The sequence below is a fragment of the Microcaecilia unicolor genome, chromosome 2 (assembly GCF_901765095.1).
Source record: "Microcaecilia unicolor chromosome 2, aMicUni1.1, whole genome shotgun sequence".
Lineage (NCBI taxonomy): Eukaryota > Metazoa > Chordata > Amphibia > Gymnophiona > Siphonopidae > Microcaecilia > Microcaecilia unicolor.
In genome coordinates this window covers 267,419,220-267,440,944 of record NC_044032.1, presented here as the reverse complement: position 1 = coordinate 267,440,944, position 21,725 = coordinate 267,419,220, and the positions used below count along the sequence as shown (strand labels likewise).

At 44.0% G+C, this 21,725-nt stretch overlaps 1 protein-coding gene across 1 annotated transcript in view; it reads right to left on the bottom strand.

Annotated features, from left to right (window-relative positions):
• Window positions 1–21,725, bottom strand: part of ITIH6 (inter-alpha-trypsin inhibitor heavy chain family member 6) — a 76,006-nt gene that overhangs the window by 28,015 nt on the left and 26,266 nt on the right. Inside the window, exons 4-7 of the mRNA XM_030194149.1 lie at window positions 10,702–10,812; window positions 10,224–10,471; window positions 6,740–6,909; window positions 5,805–5,921 (exon numbers count right to left, since the gene is read on the bottom strand). Coding sequence (XP_030050009.1) covers window positions 5,805–5,921; window positions 6,740–6,909; window positions 10,224–10,471; window positions 10,702–10,812 — 646 coding nt within the window. The remainder of the gene's footprint in view (window positions 1–5,804; window positions 5,922–6,739; window positions 6,910–10,223; window positions 10,472–10,701; window positions 10,813–21,725) is intronic.

The following is a 21,725-nucleotide window of genomic DNA, read 5'->3' as shown; positions in this document are numbered from 1 at the left end:
AGAGCGGGGAATTGCTGGAAAGGGATGAATGGAGGGGGCAGGGGACAGAGGAGCATGGATGGGCATGGATTGGGAGAGCAGGGCTCAAGGAGAGAGGGGAATTGCTGGATAGGGATGAATGGAGGGGACAGATGGGCATGGATGGATATGGATTGCAGGGCAGGGCTCAGGGAGAGAGGGGAATTGCTGAATAGGGATGAATGGAGGGGGCAGATGACAGAGGAGCATGGATGGGCATGGATTGGGAGGGCAGGGCTCAGGGAGAGAGGGGAATTGCTGGAAAGGGATGAATGGAGGGGGCAGGGGACAGAGGAGCATGGATGGGCATGGATTGGGAGAGCAGGGCTCAAGGAGAGAGGGGAATTGCTGGATAGGGATGAATGGAGGGGACAGTTGGGCATGGATGGATATGGATTGCAGGGCAGGCCTCAGGGAGAGAGGGGAATTGCTGGATAGGGATAAATGGAGGGGGCAGGTGACAGAGGAGCATGGATGGGCATGGATTGGGAGGGCAGGGCTCAGGGAGAGAGGGGAATTGCTGGAAAATGATGAATGGAGGGGGCAGGGGACAGATGGGCATGGATTGGGAGGGCAGGGCTCACACTCTCTCTCTCATATACAATGTCTTTCTGACTCTCACTCTCACACACTCTGTCTCACACTGTATCACATTCACTCTCTATGTGCCACACAGTCACTCACACACTCGCTTGGTCTCATACACTCACTCTCACAGAGAATCTGTGTCTCACACACACTCTCTCTCTCTCTCTCTCGCACACACACACACACTTTCTCTCACACTGTGTCTCACATACACACTTGCACACACTCTCATTCTCACACACACACTCTCTCACAAACACACTCACACCCAGACTCACTCTCTCTCTCTCTCATACACACACACTCACACTTTCACTCTGTCTCTCACACAGTCACTCTCACATACACTCTCCCAAACATACACACTCCGAGGAAAACCTTGCTAGCGCCCGTTTCATTTGTGTCAGAAACGGGCCTTTTTTACTAGTAGTATATATAAACCACTTTAGTTGTACCCATGGAAATGTGGTATATCAAATCTTTACCCTTGTCACTAAGTAGGCAGATCTATATATTTAGAATGACTCTATTCCTCAAGTGGCTGTACGTTTTGCAGCAACTTCCCAATCAATCACTGTGGAAGGGTTTAATAATCATAAACAGGGAAATAATTAGATTTTGCTGGATTGGAGGAGTGGCCTAGTGGTTAGGGTGGTGGACTTTGGTCCTGGGGAACTGAGGAACTGAGTTCAATTCCCACTTCAGGCACAGGCAGCTCCTTGTAACTCTGGGCAAGTCACTTAACCCTCCATTGCCCCAGGTACAAATAAGTACCTGTATATAATATGTAAGCAGCATTGAGCCTGCTTTGAGTGGGAAAGCGCAGGGTACAAATGTAACAAAAATTTAAAAAAAAAATAAATTGGGAAAAAGGCAAAATTAAAGCTAGAATACATACAGGGTAGTTAGAGGTTTAGAGGCCTAGGCTTCAAAGATTTACGTAAATATAATTGTGCCTGTTTATTGAGACATGTAGGCGATTAGCTGTTTGGTAATAGGGATTTCACCCTTTTATAATTGGAAAGGGAATATTTCTACCCCTGACAGTTCAGTTTTCTTCTGCATAGTCCCACTGATAAATTGCTGATACATTTGATGCATTGTGTTTTGCTAAAGCCTCTGTGAGACACCTGGAGAACATTAGCTGGTTTGTAGCATAAAACCCAAAGTGCAGCAATCAGAGCACTTTCAGATCAGTGGTGACTTTTTCCCAGGATTGGCGGGGGGGGGGGGGGGGGGGGGGGGGGGTTGCACTAATTGAACATCTTCTTAAGGATGACAGAACTCCAGTCTCCTTTAATGAAATACAGCAGAGAACTGCGGACAGTCAGGGGGGGCTACTTTGCATATCATTATTTTAAAACTTTGGATAAAGGAAGCTATCGACTGGGATATGGTAAAACTCTTCGTACCTTTATTGAGACTGAGGCTCCGATGGGTAGGTCAGTGTCTGCCCTTCAGTGGGCGTTGTGGGTTTATGGATCGCTACTCTTATTAAAAAATGAAATCAGGACTTGGATGTAGAAGGGAGAATCACAAAACCTTTACTGCAAATTAAGGCTATTCCTGCTTTGATTCACATGACAATTTGTGAGAATGTCAATTTAGGATGCCATATAGGGCATACTTTTCTCAGAACCAGGCCTACAGAGCTCACCGTGTGACTTCCCCACTGTGCAATAAAGTGGAGTTACAGAGAACACTTTGGATACATGCTTTTTGGAACTGTTCAAAAATTTGGGATAGCTCGTTATATGGAACATTTGTTGGGTTATTCCATTAGTCTCTCCAGTGGGATTTTTGTTGGAAAATATGGAAATGGGATGTTTAAGGGATAAAGGAGTGAAAATACTTTTTAGTAAAGTTTGTGGGACTGGAAAAAATGTATTTTGCAGACCTGGCTGCAAGATGAAGCTCCCCCACCATTGGCTGTGGTGCAATAATTTTCATACTTTTATTGCTTATGGAGGCTCAGACACTGGACTGATTTACAAAAGTCAAAACGTTTTTTTTTGTCGATCTGGAGTCATACCTGCAGTCATTGCATCCCAGGGCACTGAAGTGTGATCCTGAACACAATGGAAGAGGGGAAGCAGTAGATTAATCAATAAGCAATCTGGGAGGTGAGGAGTACAGAAGCAGGGAGGGGGGATATTTAGATTTCTTTTCTTCTCTTTTGCACTGGTTCAATAAACACAGGCCTTCCATGCCCTATGGAGAAAACTGAATTGAAGGGTAGTTTTATGGGGGGGGGGGGAGGGGGGAAGGAACATAATAGTACGAAAAAGATGAATTATTTTTATTACAAACATTTCATTTTCTAGTATATGGCCGTGGTTACCAAACCTGATCCTGGAGGCACCCCAACCAGTCAGGTTTTCCGGATACCCACAATGGAGGTAGTGCATGCAAATCTCTCTCATGAATATTCATTGTGGGTATCCTGAAAACCAGGCTGACTGGAGTGCCTCCAGGACCAGGTTGGGAACCACTGGTATATGGGGAACTATAGTTCCCCTGATTTATATTACTTGTTTAGAATGTACAAGTTTGTTTCTCTTTTTTATTCATCACCAATAAAAATGGTTTTAGCATTAAAAAATCATCATATTTAAAAGTGTTCTAGTCAATAATCAGCTGCCGGTGATCGACGTGTTTTTAAGTGCTGGTTAAGTTAGACCCAGAGATTCAATGCCAAGCCATGTCTGAACAGTGACTTTCCAGATCATCATCTGACCAGACTGCTGCTGGCTGCCCAAACTTCAGCTGAGACCTGCATAAGATATGAGGAGAGGGGGTTTTTGGGAAGAGAGTCAGACAGTGTTGAGCGTTGGGAGGGAGGGGAACATATCCAACTGCCTCAGCCGCTCCCTGGAAGCTAGGCCACCACCACATTGCCTTTCTGCAGCTTGGAGAAGATGAGAGCGCAAACACTGCTAGTAGGGCTAAAGCCGTAGGAATGTACAGATTTTTATGGTCTGTGCTTGACATGTATGTTTTATATTTCAGGTGACTAACTGATGATTCCTAGAAGAAGCTTTGGCAAAATGGGCGCCTGTCGGAATCTAAGTTTAAGATAAATGAACTGATTGTTTAGTTTTTGCATCAACATCTCTGCAGAGGGTATCTTCATGGTTGTGAAGCACAATTGTTTTGAAGAGTGTAAGGCACAGTATATATTGAAACAGAAATATTAATTGGTATAAAAATAATAAAAATAATTTTCCCATGAATGGTAAGGAGTTTGGGTTTTTTTTTTTTTTTTTTACTGCAGTCACTTTAACGCTAAATACTGTATTCTGTCATTGGCAGAGACAGTAAGAATTCTTTGCAACGTTTGAGGTCTTTTTCTCCCGCCAGTATACTTTTTGTAGAATGTCTGGAGTTCAGTAGATCACTTGTGGGTATCGTTTGTGAGATGCTGGTTGGCACCCACATAGCTACGGGACCAAAGTTAGGACTTCTATTTATTCGACACTGAATATTGCTAGCACCCACATAGCTGCAAGCTCCTCCCTGAGCCCACCCTTGGAACGTCTCTCTCCAGCCCATTTTGTAAATGGCCAGTTAGTGCCGATATTCAGTGGCACTTAACTGGGCCAGCCAACACAGACAACACAGCGCAATTTAAGTGGACAAAAGCTCACTTTGAATATCAACCCAGTCATGTCTAACTGTGTGTTTTTATAGGATTGTTTTGAGAGGGACAGTGGCGAGGTCAATATGGCTGTTAAGTTTCATTAACAAAATCTTGAGGGAGTGCCTTGTGGGCCTGAAAAAGCTAATGGGGAAGGGGGGATGCAAGAGTTAAGGTTCACATAGGGTGCCCAATATTCTTGCACCAGCTCCTTCTGTTACCAGTTAAAAAAAACTTTACAGAAAAGACTCTCAGAACTTATATAGTAAAGCTGCCATATCATGACAGCACTAATTAACAAGATTCAGATGGCAATGACCTTTTCTATGAAAAGACAGCACTGCAAATATTACAGTAGGCCCTACAAATCGCATGGATCCCTACACAGAAACTACATGATAGCAGAATACCTCACTTCATTTGCATGTACAATAGAACGCAGAAAGACCCTCACCAAATACAGAATAAGTGACCACAAGTTAATGAAATATACAGACAAACACTAAACTTCCACCTCACCCCTTTCTCTCCTGTTCTCTTTAAGCAGTAGAATGACTTTTCTTTATTGTGATCTGTCTACTGTAGCTTCATTTCTCCCCTTCTCTGCTTTGAAATTTGGTTACTGGCCAATAGAGTCACTGAGATAGGGCCCAGTGTGCTAATGCCTATGGATCCTCCTGGCACCACCTTCAAAATTCTGCTGCTTTAGGCGATCAGCTAGTTTGCCTAATGGAAGAACCAGTCCTACTTCGTACATAGTACTAATAATGAGGGCTGGCCCAAGGGTATCTGATGCTCTAGGGGAACCTTGAGCTGTACACTCTCCCCCCCCCCCCCCCCCAACGTAGGCCAGCATCTTCTCTTCCCTCCTACCCCCTCCCCATTCCATGTGCTATGTATCTTTCATTCCCTATTCCCAGGTGCCCAGCATCTTCCTTTCTCCTCCCTCCCCCCACCAAGTGCTCGGCATTTCTCTTTCCCCTCCCTACCCCCCCCACCCGATATCCAGCATATCCCCTTTGCCTCTCATGTCTGACATCTACTCTTTGCTCTTCCTCCCATGTCCAGCATCTCTCCAATATTGTTCCTATCCATTGTCCCTGTTCTCTGCCCCCACCCCCAATCCTCATGGACACTGCCACTGCAGCCATTCTGCCATCTTTGCATGACCACCCTAAAGTCCTGCAAAGTAGCAATCATAGCACAAGGCTTCTGAGCACAGGCAAATACTCAATTCTGCTTTGTCCCATCCCCTCCAGCAGGACTTTAGAGGGGGCAGGATCCAGCAGAGCTTGAGTGTGCACCTGCAATCAGAGGGCCTGCACTATGGATGCTGCTTTACAGGGCTTCAGGAAGGCAAGGCAAGGTGAAGGGTGGCAGTGGCAAGGCAAAGGTAGAGTGATGGAGGCAGTAGTGACAGCAGAGGAATGATGGAAGCAGGCCTTGTTCTGCCACACTACAGCTCTTGAACTCTACTGCCCTAGTAAAATGCCTAGTCCAGCTAGTGGCATGGCCGGCCCAGAATGAGAATGCCAATAATGTAGGAAGTTTGCCACATCACCTGCTGAATTTTTGTGCCGTACATGGAGCCGCTTACATCGATGACAAAAACCACATTTTTCTGCACTACTGGGAGATTTCGAGGAGCAAAGTAGTGAACGAAATAGCCATTGTAGATCTAGGCAGAGAAAGGAAAAGAAGAATAAACCAGAGATAGTAAGAGAAGAAAGAAGAGAGAGAGAATCACACGTGTTCACAGGAAGCATTGAACATTTAATAACAAGAAAATAATTCTGTGACAGGACTGTATCTTATCACACTCAGAATTTCTGGAACTCAGTATGATCTTAAGATGGCTGCTACTGTCCTTCATCCTCTGCTCCACCTGAGACTTTGCACTGACCTGCTTCAACTTCCCTCAATTCCATGAGATTTTGTGCTGATCTGCTCAATCTCTTCATATCTATCTGAGACTCAGCTCTGTTTTTCTAGTTCTCCGAGATTCTTATTGATCTAGCACTTCCCTTCCGGCTATCATTTTTTGCTGATCTGTTACTTTCTTCCCAGTCCCCCGTGATTCTGAATTCACCTGCTCCACCTCGTTCTAATTCTCTGAGAATCTGCATTGACCTGTTCCTTCATTCCCTGTTCTAGAGGCTGTGCTGGCCTACTTCTTTATTTCCATGTCTTTTCAGACTCTGCATTGAAGTAATCCATCTTTCCTTACTCTTCTGAGATTCTGACCTGTTTCTTCTTTCACCAGTCCTGTGACTTTTTTCTGAGTTGCTCTGTCTCTCTTCACGTCCTTTATGCTCACGTGTTGACCTACTCCATATCTTTCCATCCTTTAAACTTTACACTGATATGCTTCAGCTTCTCCTATTTCCTCCTTCCCCTAAGGCTCTTCACTGACTTGCACAATCTCTTCTTGACCCCTTGAGACTCTGTGGTGATATGTACTGTCTCTTCATTGCTCTCCTGAGGCTCTGCACTGACCTGCAGGTCTCCAGCCAGATCCTTCATGGTTGTGTCGTACTGTATCACAAAGTCGGCCATGATCCCTGAAGGGGAATAGGAAGCCTGCTGTTCAGGAGAGGGTAAGAAGGTAACACGGGCACAATTAGTGCCCTGTTCAATGGTGGTGCCTGGTGGTATCTCAGCTTCTCCTGCAGGACATAGCAAGCATAAGATAACAGCAGATGCTGTTATTAGAATAGGCTGATCATTATAACAAGAGAACTAGCTATGGTAGTATAAAAAAGAAGTGGCATACTAGGTCAGATCAAAGGTCAATCAAGCCCAGAATTCTGTCTCCAACAGTGATCAAGCCAGGTCACAAGTATCAGGATCTCAAAGAGTAGATCCATTCTTTGTTGCACACACCTATATATATTCTGTCGCTGTCCCAAGGATACATGACTAATCATGATCATGGATTTTTCCACCATAATGTTTGTCTAAATTCTTTTTAAACCCAGCTATGCTAATTTCCTTGACCACATTTTCTGACAACAAATGTCACAGCTTATTGTACATGGAGTGAAAAATGTTTTTCCCAATTTGTTTTAAATACATTTGCATAGAATGTCCCTGTTTTCTTAGTATTATTTATTTCTTTAAAGATTGATTGACCATCTTTATAAGGACAACCAGTATAGAATTTAAGAGTAAACAACTATTGCCTATTTTCCTATTCTATCTCACTCATAATTTTATAGACCTCTATCGTATCTCTTCTGTAGAAATGTACTGTAATTTATGCCCTGTAAGGTCCAGCATGACCAGGTCTAAGGATCTGAAGTATTGAATAAAAATAGATGGCTTGTAAGTTCCCCTGGTGTGTCTGGCCAGCTGTGGGCAATCATATGCTTGAGAGATAAGCTATGCTGGATAGATAAGTGGTTAATAGCAAACAAGACAAAGGGATGGTCTGAAGAAATCTCTAGGGTATTGTGTATAAGGAGATGGAGCAATGTAGGTGGTTAGAACGGAATGATCTGAGTATGCAAAATGACACGTACACATGTTTATGCAAGGGGGGAAGCAGAGGTGGAGCAGGTGAGTGGAAAAGCAAGGTTCATGCAGTGATCATGCTGTGAAGCCAACCAATGACAATGGAGAAAACCTATAAGCAAAAGTCTGGTAGGCTGGTTGGTGGAAGTTATGTTAACTGGGACATGATACAACAAAGTCATGTGATATAGTAACAGAGTTATGTGATATGGACACGTACATACAGTTAGATAAACGTATAAAAGGAATGGTTTATTACTACAGAAACAGGAATCTTGCTAGCACTGCGTAGCACTTTTTCTCCAGGCTGGTAATTCCTCCACAGGAACAAGAAAGGAAAAAGACTTTTTGTATGTACTACTTATGAATTGTAATTGGCAAAGCAGCAATTAGATGTCTATTTTCCAATTTGTAATAAATAAGCTTCTATGATAAATTTATGATTGTCTAATGGTGTATCTCTTTCTATGTTCTTTAATCAAAATTATTTTATCCAGGGAATAAATGTCTGAAAGTTTAGCCTTGCATCTTGCAGCCTGTCTGATAAGGAGTCATAGGTATAAGGTTAAACACAGCCAAGTAGTTTTACTCCAAGTAAGGAGAACTTCTCTAAGGCTGAAGTGTAGTCCCCTCCCAAGGGGCAGAGGTCAGGATTACACTTCTCAACTGTCTCTTCTCTAAGCCAAAGAACCCTAACCTCTATAGCCCTTCTTCATTGCAGAGATGTTTTATCCCCTTTATCATTCAGGTTGCTGTTTTCTGTTTTTGAGAATGGCCAATCAAAACTGCACACATTACTTAAGGTGTGGTCACACCATGGACCAATTCAGAGGCATTCTAATCTCCATTTTATTCTTTGTTCCTTAGTTCTGGGGAAATTCTGCACAATACAGAATTTGCACAGAACTCTCCACCTTCTGCAGACTGCGCAGAATTCTGTGCAGTTTGCTCTGCTGTTGCAGTGCAGTGCAGCGCAGCACAGCGCAGCACAGATGCTCTGTTTTCAGCTGCCTCCCTCCCTGCACACACCACTCCAGCACAGCAAAGGAGGAGTTGCACAGCCACACATTGAGCTATTTCCTCCTTCTCTGCTTCCCTGATCCCCAGTTGTTCTTCTATGCTGCATAGCTGTATAGAGATCCATGTGGCTCAAAGGAACATCGGAGCCAAGGATGGCAGAGGAGCCCAATATGCAGCTCCTTCTCTTGCCATGCTTGAGTGATATATTTTTACTTACAACAATACATCAAAACGCAGTCAATCCAATACTGACAAAAATTTGCACTAGTATATAAAATTCAAACAATGCTGAAATATCTTTATATGTTTATAAAGATATTTCAGCATTGTTTGAATTTTATATACTAGTGCAAATGTTTGTCAGTACTTGAATGATATGTCCCTAGAAAAAAAGTAGATGGAGTGTAGCGAAGGGGAGGGCTGGAAAAAGGTGGATGGAGGTTTTTTTTTTTGGGGGGGGGGGGACCTGATTAAAGGTAGATGAGATGTATGCATGTGTGCCATAGAAAGGGGGTGGAGGGATGCAGGAAGGTACTTGGGGTTGTGTATGCCATTGGGAAGGAGGCTGAAGCAAGATGGATGGGGTAATGTGTGCCAAGGAGAGGGAGGGCTGGAGCAAGGTGGATGGGGTGGTCTAAGTAATGAGGGGGGGGTACAGAAAGGTGAATAGTGCGTGTGTGTGACACGAGGGGCTGGAGAAAATGTGTGTATGTCATGGTGTGGAAGGCTAGAAAAAGGAGCATAGGGGATATGTATGCCATGGGAGGACAAGGAAGGGCTGGCAAAAGGTGGATGGAATGTGTGTGACGTGAAGATTGGGGCAGAGAAAAAGGTCACAATTGTTATCTCTCTTTAGAGCTTTCAAGTACACATACACAAAATTGATCATTTATTATAAGATCAAGGCATTACAGAATGCTGATCATTATACAAAGAGAAGTACACATCAAGCATATTACACTTATTTGGGATTTATTTTTTCTAGGCTTGCTTATCTGAAGTAGGCTGTGAAAACTGTAAGGCTGTTTATAGCTATTCTGCACGCTGTTTTACATTCTTTAATTTGTAATTTTTCAATTTTGTATTTATCTTTTTATTACTTTTTATTCTTTAATTTTTTTAGGGCTTCATTTTGATTAAAAATTGTAATCGCGATTAATCGCATGTCTCCCCCCCCCCCCCCCCCAGCTTCTTGTGACTCTGGGCAATGAAGGGTTAAGTGACTTGCCCAGCGTAACAAGGAACTGCAGAGGGGAAAAAACCGAAAACATACTTTTACTCGCGTGATTGATCACGTTTGAAATGCAGCCCTAATTTTTTCATGAGCTTGTATAGGGTATTTTAATAAAATGCGGACTTCTAGTCAACCGTGTATGCCATTGTTTTCATAATTTTAATAGATTGAAGAGTTTCATAGGCATATAGACAGGGCATGAGCACATAGTACCTCGGAGGGTGTTGGTGAGTAGGCGACTGGTACGCAGAGGCAGTACACGGATGTAGTTGATTCCAGTGCGCTCAGAGACTGTCACAGTCACAGTGAGATTGTGCACCACTTGCTGCGGCCGGACACTGACTGCATGCTCATATTTCCCCAGCTGTCGCCGCAGCAATTTCTCATAGGTTAGTGTGAACATGATTTCCTCACCACCTGCTACGCTGACCAGCACACGGAACCTCTCTGTCTCACGATCCCTGCAGTGGCAGCAAACAGGTTTGCATAACAGCAAAGCACTTGTCCTTGATCTGCATCTGCTCATAGCACACAAAAGGGAGCAGAAGAACAGGAGAACCAGAGAGCAGGATGAGAAAAGAATAGGAGCAGAACAAGCAGCACAAAAAGCAGGTGAACAAAGAGCATGAGAAAGGAGAACAGGGGGAGAAGAAAAGGAAGACGAAGCAGCAAGCGGGAAACAGTTTCTCACTTGGTTCCAACATGAGCAGCTGTTCTCCCATGCTTTCTGGCCTCATCATACAGTTTCTTAGCCTGGAGTTTCTCTTTCACCTCAGCCACAAAGACTTTGCCTTCAGTTGTTCTAATTAATCAAAAAGAAAAAAAAACTACTGAGTGAAGGAGTGATAGAACAAAGATGACATTGCTTTAGGGTTACCATAAGGCTCCAGAAAAAAGAGAACAGATTGCTTATATAGCATGATGGAATATTTTGGTCAGTGTTTCCCATCTTTTCAAGCACTACATTAACAAAAATGTTATAGGGCATTCCAGCCTTCATGGAGCAGGCAATATAGACCTAGGGGGATATCATAGGTAAGAGAGGGGGGAAAGAACTAGGTGCACATTGAAAGCCGCACCAGTCTGTGTCAAATTTTAAAATAAATCAAAAGAAGAATGAGAGGCAAAGACAAACATGGATTCATCACAAAGGACCAGCCCGCCTCTATGCATAAGTGCAGAAGATGGCAGAAGTCAGTGTGGTGTGGCCAGCCAGCTTGGTTGGTTGCCTTGGCTGCCACAAAGGCTAACAGCACTCCTCCACTGCTGCTGCTGCACTCAACACTCAGAGCAAGTACATTACCCTGGCTAAACGCGCTGTGATTGGCTCGGAGACTTCCGGGTCTCTCAGCTGAGTGAAGGACGTCCAAAAAGGAAGTTTTTATTGTTGCGGGGGGGGGGGGGGGACGTCCAAAAAGGACGTCTTTTTGGATGGACGTCTTCAACTGCACTCTCCTTGGATCGAGCCACATTGGTGCCTTCCTGCAGCAGGCCGTGGAGGGAGTGAGCGGTGCAATGTCTTCCTTTCGGGCAGCACAGGGAGGCATATTTGGTATGCGCAGAGCAGTCAGCATAACGCTTGGCTGCTCTGCGCATGCTTGACTGGCCAACTGTTTAGCGATGGAATAGAGAATGCAAGTGAGCTACAACGAGCAGCTCATTTGCATTCCCTTTCCTTGATGCATTCCCGTTGCTTACTGATTCGCTAAGGAATCAGTAAGCAACAGGCATTAACGATTGTTTTAGTGCATCTTGGCCTCAGACTGGGGCAAACAAACAAAGGTAACAGACCACTCAGCAACTCTCCACGCTTTTTCACAAGCCAACAATTCTACCCTTCCACTCTCCAGCTCAGCAAAATCACAAATGGGTCCAAAAACAAGTTTAATCTTGAGCTAGTCGTTTTTAAAGAAGGTCTAAATCATGACATTTTGTTTCCGGCAGACAGTATTCTGGGGTGTACTCCATCAGATCCCACTGACTTCTTTGTTTTCAGTGTAAATATTTTAAGTACTTCCTCCTGTGCAAATGGGCCTGTGACCATTTCTCAATCATATGTCAATCTGATGGATCTTATAAGAATGGCACTGTTCAGTCTCTGCCCTTCCTCAGTTCCACCTAAAATTACCAATTAATGCAATTTTCTTGTTACTCTCTCTTTTTATTTAAGAATGTAAACTGTTTTCCAGAGGGTTCCTTTGTGCAAGAAACAATCAGGTCTCAGTCCTGAGGGTATAAAATCAGGTTAGAAAATCAGATTAGGATTTGCATAGATGTAGAAATGAAAACATTCCTTGTGCCCCATGTCCTGACCATAGGTCAACCCTGCTTTACAGCCTAAAATACTAGGGCATTCACCTCTTGTTTATCTTTCACCACAGTTCCAGCACACAAGTTAAATTGGATATTCTCCGAGAACAAGTAGACCATGTTATTCTCACATGTGGGTCATGTCATTCGTCATCCATGGCGCTTGGTGCGGAACGCTTTTACAGTGTACTATATCTTTAAGAGCTTGTGACAGTGCTCCCACCATGCATGCGCGAGTGCCTTCCCATCCACCGCAAGAGCATGGGACCATCAGTCTCTCTCCATCCGCAGTGAGGAGAGAACACATTGCGCGTGGCTCCTCACAGCATCTGAGTGCATGATTTTTTTTCCTTTGAGCTTTTGTGCCTTCCCTTCCGGTGTTTTTCATCCTGCTTACTCTGTTTCCCTCTTCAGGTTATTTTTCTCCTTCCCTTCTAGGTTTAGTAAACTTTTTCCCCAGTTTTAAGTATCTTTTATTTTTCTCAGGCTCTCTAGGCCTTCTTAGGCCTGAACTGTGGCCAGAATCTATCCGTGTAATTTTTCTTCTTGATTTGCTCCTTTTTCTTTCACCATCGAGTCATTTGATTTGGCCACAGGCTGTTTTCTCTTCCATCGAAGGTTCCTAATGGGTTCAAGCGCTGTGCTTGGTGCAGTCGGACCATCTTTGGGGCTGACATCCATTCTTGGTGTATCCAGTGTTTAGGGCCAGACCATAACTCTACTACTCTAGAACATTTTTGCAGCCAGGTCCGAATCTTCGACATTGGCATCGGTGCTTCCACACATGGGTGTCCTTTTGACGGTTCCACCGGCTGCTTGCTGGGGCGAGTTCCTGACTACTGAGAGTAGCTAAGTGAAAGACCCTTGAAGATGCTTGGTTAGCGAAACATGGTCATGTCGGTCTCTTCCGAATATCATCATCAGTTGATTTAAGCTGAATTTACTGTGGAGGATGCAGTGAAGAAGATTGTTCAAGCTGAGTTGGCACTACTATTGAACTCTTTTGCAGTGCTCATCGACTACTATTTAATAGAGCCCGCAGACCCTTTGAGCATTTGTCAAAGATTGTGAACTACTCTACAACGTATGTTATGATTCTGTGGTGAATACGCAGTATGAGCTCATTATAGAGTTCACACGTTCAGCAAAGACTATCTACATCTGCTCATAAAGGAGTTTATATGTTGAGCAAAAGACTTTCTACAACAATATGAAAAGAATTGCTGCACATCTTCATATAGTAGTTTTTGTATAGGTTTTATATCCTTTAATGTTTATAGTATTATGTGGAGTGATTTTAGGTTGTGTATGTGAGTTATGAATGAGAGTGTGTAAATACGATTGGATGACAGGATATACATTGTTTAGATTATTTTGATATTTAATAAAGATTGAATTGGTCAATAATTGTTTAATGGTTGCTTGATAGTTCATATTTTGATATTTGTGTGCAACCATTGTTCATGTTTGAACCTGAGTTAGAATTATATATATAACGTATTGAGTGAATTCCTTCAAAAAGGCGGTATAAGGATTTATTTACCGCCTTTTTGAAGGAATTCACTCAAGGCGGTGTACAGTAAGAATAGATCAAACATGAGCAATAGGCAATTAGAGCTGTAAAAATATTCAAGTAACAATACAAAGTATGGCATGGTATACTAGCAATGTCAACACAATACGTAATAGAACATTATAATTGGTAGTGAAGGGTAAGGCAAAGTTGTAACATATAGATGAGTAAGAAAGTAGGAAGAATTAGAAAGCAAGGTGACTGATTTGAAGAAAGTTGCATATGAGGTCAGAGAGATGGTTAAATATCATCAAACATATAAATGGCAAGTGACCGACTCACCAGCAAATGCGCACTAGAGACTTCCCTCTCTGTCCCGCCCTCATGTCAAGACTTGATGACGTCAGAGGGCGGAACAGAGAGGCAAACGGAGTTGGACTGTCGGACGCTGCCGCTGGAGCCTGGAAACGAACATCGCGCACACCAACCTCCACACTCCCCCCCATCCCTGCCACCGCTCCCGCCCCCCTCCGCATCGGGCCCCCTGCACTGACCTGACAGCACCTCTCACCTCCGTGTGGAAGCGCTGCAGACAGCAGCAGAGCGATCTGCTGCTGCCTGCAGCGCTTTCACACGGAGGTGAGAGGCGCTGTCACGTCAGTGCAGGGGGCCCGGCACGAAGGGGGGAGGGAGCAGCGGCGAGGAGGGTAGTTGGAAATCTCGCCCGTTTTAACGGGCTTAACGGTTAGTATATATATATTTTTTTATCTACCATGAAGAAACATGAGATACATCTGTAAACCAAAGAGGCAGTGCATGCATACTCATTGTGGATATCTTGAAAACCTGACTGGCTTGGTGTGTCCCCAGGACTGGGTTGAGAACCACTGCTCTAGATGGATTTTAAATGGAAGAGGAACAAATAACCGTCCATGCTGGGAAATATGCACAGAAAGCAAAGAAGCATAAGGAACAAGCATATTAGTGACATATTCTGGAGAACATGTATAGTTGGCACTGCCCCCAGAACACCTTAATTATACACCATCCACTTTGTGAATAGCACTATACATATAATGCTGCCTAATATTAATTTAAAAAAAACACTTGGAGTTTCCGCATGGTGCCAAATGTCTCACGTGCTTATTGAATATCTAGCTCACTGTTTTGATCTATTTGAGGTCAGTAATCGTTTGAGTTTCTATGTGTAGTGACTTGTATTTTATAAATAAGACTTCTGTTCTGAGTTGTTTATAAATTGTAAAGCTAGATGTATTTTTCCAGTTCATTAGATTTTCTTTTAGAGTTAAAAAATAAAAAAAAAATCTGTGTTTATTTGTATTTTCATGTTGTAGGTGCCGTTGCTGTGTAGCTGGGGAATCTGGAGTCAATCTCAGGCTCAGAAGAAAGTGGGGTACACAGATTGAAAGAGGCAGCTTCCTAGATACACTTGCTTTGTATATGTTCAATGAACATTATGCTGTTGTAAAGGTCTGCAAAGGTAAGACAGGCAGGCTTTGTTCCATGTTGAATAACGATTTTTGATATGTTTTATTTATTTATTTATTTATTTGTTGCATTTGTATCCCACATTTTCCCACTTAGTTGCAGGCTCAATGTGGCTTACATAGTACTGTTACGGCGTTTGCCAGTTCCGGTATGAACAAATGCAAGGTGATATTGTGGTACATTAAGGTTCATGTATGGTAAATACAATGGGGGAACTTAAGAGAAGGAAGAAGAGTTAAAAATGCCCATTTCGGTCTTTGGTTTCGTTGTGTCGCAGGTGTCCAGGTTTTTATGTTGGGTCAGTGGGATATGCCTTTCTGAACAGGTTTGTTTTTAGTAGTTTTTGGAAATTTAGGTGGTCGAGCGTAGTTTTTACTGCTTTTGGCAGTGTGTTCCATAGTTGTACGCTTAGATATGAAAAGCTAGATGCGTAAATTGATTTGTATTTGAGTCCTTTGGTGCTTGGGTAGTGGAGATTTAGGTATGATCGTGCTGATCTTGTAGTGTTTCTGGTTGGCAGGTCTATGAGGTCTGTCATGTATCCTGGGACTTCGCCGTATATAACTTTATGGACTATTGTACAGATTTTGAATGCAATATGCTCTTTGATTGGGAGCCAGTGCAGTTTTTCTCGGAGGGGTTTGGCGCTTTCAAAACGCGTTTTTCCAAATATAAGTCTGGCTGCTGTGTTTTGGGTGGTCTGAAGCTTCTTTATGATTTGTTCTTTGCAGCCCGCATAAATTCCATTGCAACAGTCTGCGTGGCTTAGTACCATTGATTGTATCAGGTTGCAAAATATTTCCCTCGGGAAGAATGGTTTCCCGCGTTTGAGTTTCCACATTGAGTAAAACATGTTCTGAACCTAGGCTCAGTTGGCCTTTGTCTAAAGGGCTTCACCACAGGCCCAGAAACCCAGGCCACATGCACAATCTATTACAGCCCAATTTTACATAAGCAAGGCCTGCTCAAGGGTTGTGATGCCATGAGCCAATAATTGCTTTTGTGCCCCCATTTTTGGGCCAATCTTGTGAAATGAGCCATACAGATTTCAGCCAGAATAGACGGTGGCAGGAGCATAGCCACAGGTAGGCCTGGGCAGTCTGCATTTTTGGCCCATCTAGCAGTGGCCATCCTGGCTGGTTTTCACAGAGAGAGGCCGGGAGCAGGCAGAACAGAAAGCCTATCACTATAAGTGCCGACCTTCGGACTCAGGGGGTGATCCTTCCCAACCTACCCACTCCTCTACTGCTGCTCAAAGACTTGCAGCAGCCATTCAAGACCAGAAGGCAACATGGGACGTCTCGGCCACCTGCACACTGATGGTTCTGCAGCATTCTGCCCCACAAGACAGAGACTTCCTGTTTTTTTAGGGGCAAGACACTGCAGTGTCATCAGCATGCATGTGACTGGGAGGTCGTGTGCTGCCTTCTGGGCTTGAATTGTCACTACAGGTTTTTGGGTGGACTAGTAGCGGCCACAGGGAAAGGAGCTGCTGTGGGGGATAGGGAGATTTAAAGCAAAGATGGAAGGAGGCGGGAGCTAAGGACCCAGAGGGAAGGGGGGGGGGGGGGGATAAGGACACTGATAAGGAAAGGGGAAATAAAGAAGAGAATCTGGATTGGTTGGGGAGGGGTGTCAGAAAAAGGATTATAAAGAGAGTGCATGCTAGACATGAGGGAAAGAATGGAGGAAGATTCTGAACACAAGGAGGGACAGGACATCGAGAGGGCATGCTGGACATGAGGGTAGGAACGGGAGGAGATTCTGGACACAGGAAAATAAGGACAAGGACACAGAGAAGAAATGGATGGTGACATGGAAAGAGAAGGAATGTCCTAATTCTGCAGTACACCAGTTGTTGGGGGAGGGACCAAGTGGTTCTGTGAATGCAGAATATATGTTTGGATTTAATATTTATGAATGAAGAATATGTACGTTGAGGGACCTTGGAAGAAGGTGTGGCTTAATGGAGGCTGAAGAGTCCAATCTGTTGTACCACTTCCCTGCCCTCTCCCCAGCTTTCAATGCAGCCTGCAGACACTTATTGCCCTGCCACCCTTACTACAGTTATTTGTTTGGAGCAGAACAGGAAGCGGGGTTTTTCTCCTTTCAAAAAAGATGGCAATTCATGTAGTTGTTGGGGATCTGTAAGCCCCACCAGCTGAAGACATCCACAGCCCACCAAACCCCAGTTAGAAAACCATGACACTGCTGACACGCTCAGTTCTCACATATGCTCAGTTCATGCATGAGAACCAAGCAGGCCAGCGGTACTAGTTTTGGTAGAGTGCTACCACAGACTGCCATGGTTTTCTAAACATGTGTCGATGAGCTGCAGATGTCTTCAGCTAGCAGGACTTACATAGTAACATACATAGTAGATGACGGCAGAAAAAGACCTGCACAGTCCATCCAGTCTGCCCAACAAGATAAACTCATATGTGCCACTTTTTGTGTATACCTTACCTTGATTTGTACCTGTCTTTTTCAGGACACAGACCGTATAAGTCTGCCCAGCACTATCCCCGCTCCCCAACCACCAGCCCCACCTCCCACCACCGGTTCTGGCACAGACCGTATAAGTCTGCCCAGCACTATCCTCGCCTCCCAACCACCACCGGCTCTGGCACAGACCGTATAAGTCTGCCCAGCACTATCCCCGCCTCCCACTACCAGCTCTGCCACCCAATCTCGGCTATGTTCCTGAGGATCCATTCCTTCTCAACAGGATTCCTTTATGTTTATCCCATGCATATTTGAATTCCGTTACCGTTTTCATCTCCACCACCTCCAGCAGGAGGGCATTCCAAGCATCCACTACTCTCTCCCTGCCAGCTAAGATATTTAATTTTTCAATTTCATAGAGGAACCAGGAGGGGAGGGAAGAGAAAATGTGTGCCCACCCAACCTACCTGTTGACTCATCCAAAAATTATCTTCTGGCTATGTAACTGCACTGGTTTAATGATTTAACTTACTAGATTCAGTGCCATTATTCATATAGGTAGTGGAGCTGAATATAAGGATACTGTAGTGACTCTGCAGGCACTATCCCCCAGATTCTATATAGCATGCCTAGAGATCTGCTCCAAAATCTAAGCGTATTCTGTAACAATGTGCATAACTTAATTGGCTTAACAAGCCAATAATCATTGATAACAGCACTTAAGTAATAATGAGCACTAATTGGCAATAATTTGAATTGATGAGCACAACTAGTTAAGTGTATTATAACGCAGTGCGCTAACTACTAACACATGCAGACAAAAAGGGGCATGGCTATGGGTGGGGAATGGGCATTTCATGGGCATTCGGAAATTTACACTCATAGTTACAGAATATGGCCCAGTGCACCTAAATCTACGCACCAGGTTTTACGCCATGTTTTTATTGGTGTAAATTGATGCTTGTAGTTTTAGGCACTGGGATATTGACTAAGCATAATTCTATATATCATGCCTAAATCTAGGTGCTACTTATAGAATACACTTAGGTGAAAATGTTTTCTGCATAGATTTTTTAGGTGCCATATATAGAATCCCCCCCCCCCCCACACACACACCAGTGGCGTAGCTACGTGGGGCCACAGTGGCCTGGGCCCCATGCCGATGACCCTCTCAACCCCTCTCCCGCCACCAACCCTCCCCCGCCGCCACCATCGACTACCTTTGCTGGTGGGGGACCCCAACCCCAACCAGCCGAGGTCCTCTTCTTCCAGCGCAAGGCTTCGTTCTGTTTCTGTGAGTCTGACGTCCTGCACGTACAACGTGCCAGAGCTGCAACCTGAACGTTTAGAGAACCTAACGCCAATCCTTTCTGAAGACCTACCTGGAGAAATGCTAGGATATGTGCAATCTGAGCAGAAAAGAGAGATCTTGCTGAAGTTTCCTCAGCTTTAAAACTTCTAAATAATTTCACAGGCGTGAAACACAGCCATCTGATGCATGTCTCTAATGAACAGAAGTGTCTGTTAAATATTAGATACTGGACTTTAAAAAACAAATTACCTTGCTTCAAGTTTTAAAAGTACACAATATAGATAGAATTAGCTGACTGACTTCATATCTCATTCCAAATAAGAAATCTTTATTGAAGCAACAACAGAGCTCAGCTTCCTAGGAAGCTGATACTTCAAAGGGTCTCAGACACGCAGCAAGTGCTATCTACATAATTAACACTCCATTGTTAACTGCTCCCAAAGACAAACCGTCTTTAACTATACTCTGAAACGATACAAGTCTACATGCAGTGAATTCCAAACAAGAAAAACAATATTTCTGACTTAAATGAGACTGTTTAAGTGAATTTAGAAAAAGAGTTAAACAGTAAGTTGACTCAACATTTTGTGTTGAATAAAGATAACCAAGGGTAATCATCAAGAACCAAGTTTTGTGGAGATTTAAAAACAGTACTGTATTAGCATTTCCCCTGGCTACACTCCAAGGTGTGCTTAAGGTCAATGATGCCCCTTTGTCTTTAAAATGCCTGAACTGCTCAGATCACCACCTCCCTCCCCCCATTGCCTGCAGTAATTCCAATTCTGCAACTTGAATAAGAGAATTATCTGGATTTGTACATGGTGGCCTGATGCCCACCCTAAACTCTCCCTTCAAAGCTGCACAACTAACTATGGAAGAAGAGCAGCCTGATAGAGGAACCCAAGGAGTATTTCAGGTCAATTCTCTCCATTGTCTTACAAATGCCTATCCTGCTTAGCACTGTGCTTATAATCAAACCTCAAATAGCAAATAAAGGAAATTAACAACTTTATAATAGGAGAGCTACACTGTGGCCTCTCACCTGATCTAAACTCCCCCTACTGCTGCATGACAGACTACGGAAGAATGCAAAGAGCACAGGGGCGGAGGTGAACCAAATCCAAATGACCAGTCCAAAACACAGTAGTAATGGCACCAAAAACAAAGTTTATTAGGACCCTACACGGTCCGTGTTTCAGCTAAAAGCCTTCCTCAGGGGCAGTGGCGTAGCCAGACTGCTGATTTTGGGTGGGCCTGAACCCAAAGTGGTTGGGCACAAAATTTTCTCTCTACCCCCCCTCCCCCAGCAAAATTTAGTCACATTTTCAGTGAGCTTTCAGAGGCCAAAACCTCCTGCCTCAGGTCAGTATAATGCTGTTCCGGTATCCTCTCCTGACCTAAGGAAGGAAGTATTGGTCTCTGAAACTTTATTAACACAGGTACCATATTACTTTATCCTAAATTAAAAATAAAATTATTTTCTTTACCTTTGTTGTATGGCCATTTACTTTTTCTCATTGTGTTGCTCCCAGTCTCTAGATTCTGCTTTCCTTCATTTTTGCTGAACTCTTCTGCCAGGGTTTCCTGGCCATTTGTCATTTTTCTCTCCTTTTTCTTTGCTTTCTTCAATATTTTTCTGCCTCTCTCTCTCTGTCCAGATTTAATTCATTCTTACTATCCATTCTTTAATTTCCTTCATCTACTTATGGCTTTTCATCTTTTTCTCACCCTTGTTCTCCCCGTGCCCCTTCCTCTTATTCTCCAGTCTTTCACTACCCCCTTTTCCATGCAGCAGCTCTCCTCTTTCTCTCCCCATCCTTCCAGTGTCTCCCCTCTCTTTCCCCATCCTTCCAGTGGTCTCCCCTCTTTCTTTCTGCACCCTTCCATCCATTGTCACCTCTTTCTCCCTACCCTTCCATCCAGCGTCTTCCCTCTTTCTCTCCCCATCCTTCCACCCATCTACCCTCTCTCCTGATCCTTCCATCTAATGTCTCTCTCTCCCTCCTTCTAACCAGTGTCTCTCTATCTCTACCCTTTTCTGTTCAGTGTCCCTTCTCTCTCCACATCCTTCCAGTCTCTCCCCTTTCTCTCTGCATCCTTTCATCCATCTCCCCTCTTTCTCCCCATCATTCCATCTGTTTTCCCTCTTTCTCTCCCCATCCTTCCATCCGTTTTCCCTCTCTCTGCCATCCTTCCATCCGTTTTCCCTCTCTCTCCCCATCCTTCCATCCATTTTCCCTCTTTCTCTCCCCATCCTTCCATCCATTTTCCCTCTCTCTCCCCATCCTTCCATCCGTTTTCCCTCTTTCTCCCCATCCTTCCATGTTTTCCCTCTTTCTCTCCCCATCCTTCCATCCGTTTTCCCTCTCTCTGCCATCCTTCCATCCGTTTTCCCTCTTTCTCTGCCATCATTCCATCCGTTTTCCCTCTTTCTCTGCCATCATTCCATCTGTTTTCCCTCTTTCTCTCCCCATCCTTCCATCCGTTTTCCCTCTCTCTCCCCATCCTTCCATCCGTTTTCCCTTTCTCCCCATCCTTCCATCTGTTTTCCCTCTTTCTCTGCCATCATTCCATCTGTTTTCCCTCTTTCTCTCCCATCCTTCCATCCGTTTTCCCTCTCTCTCCC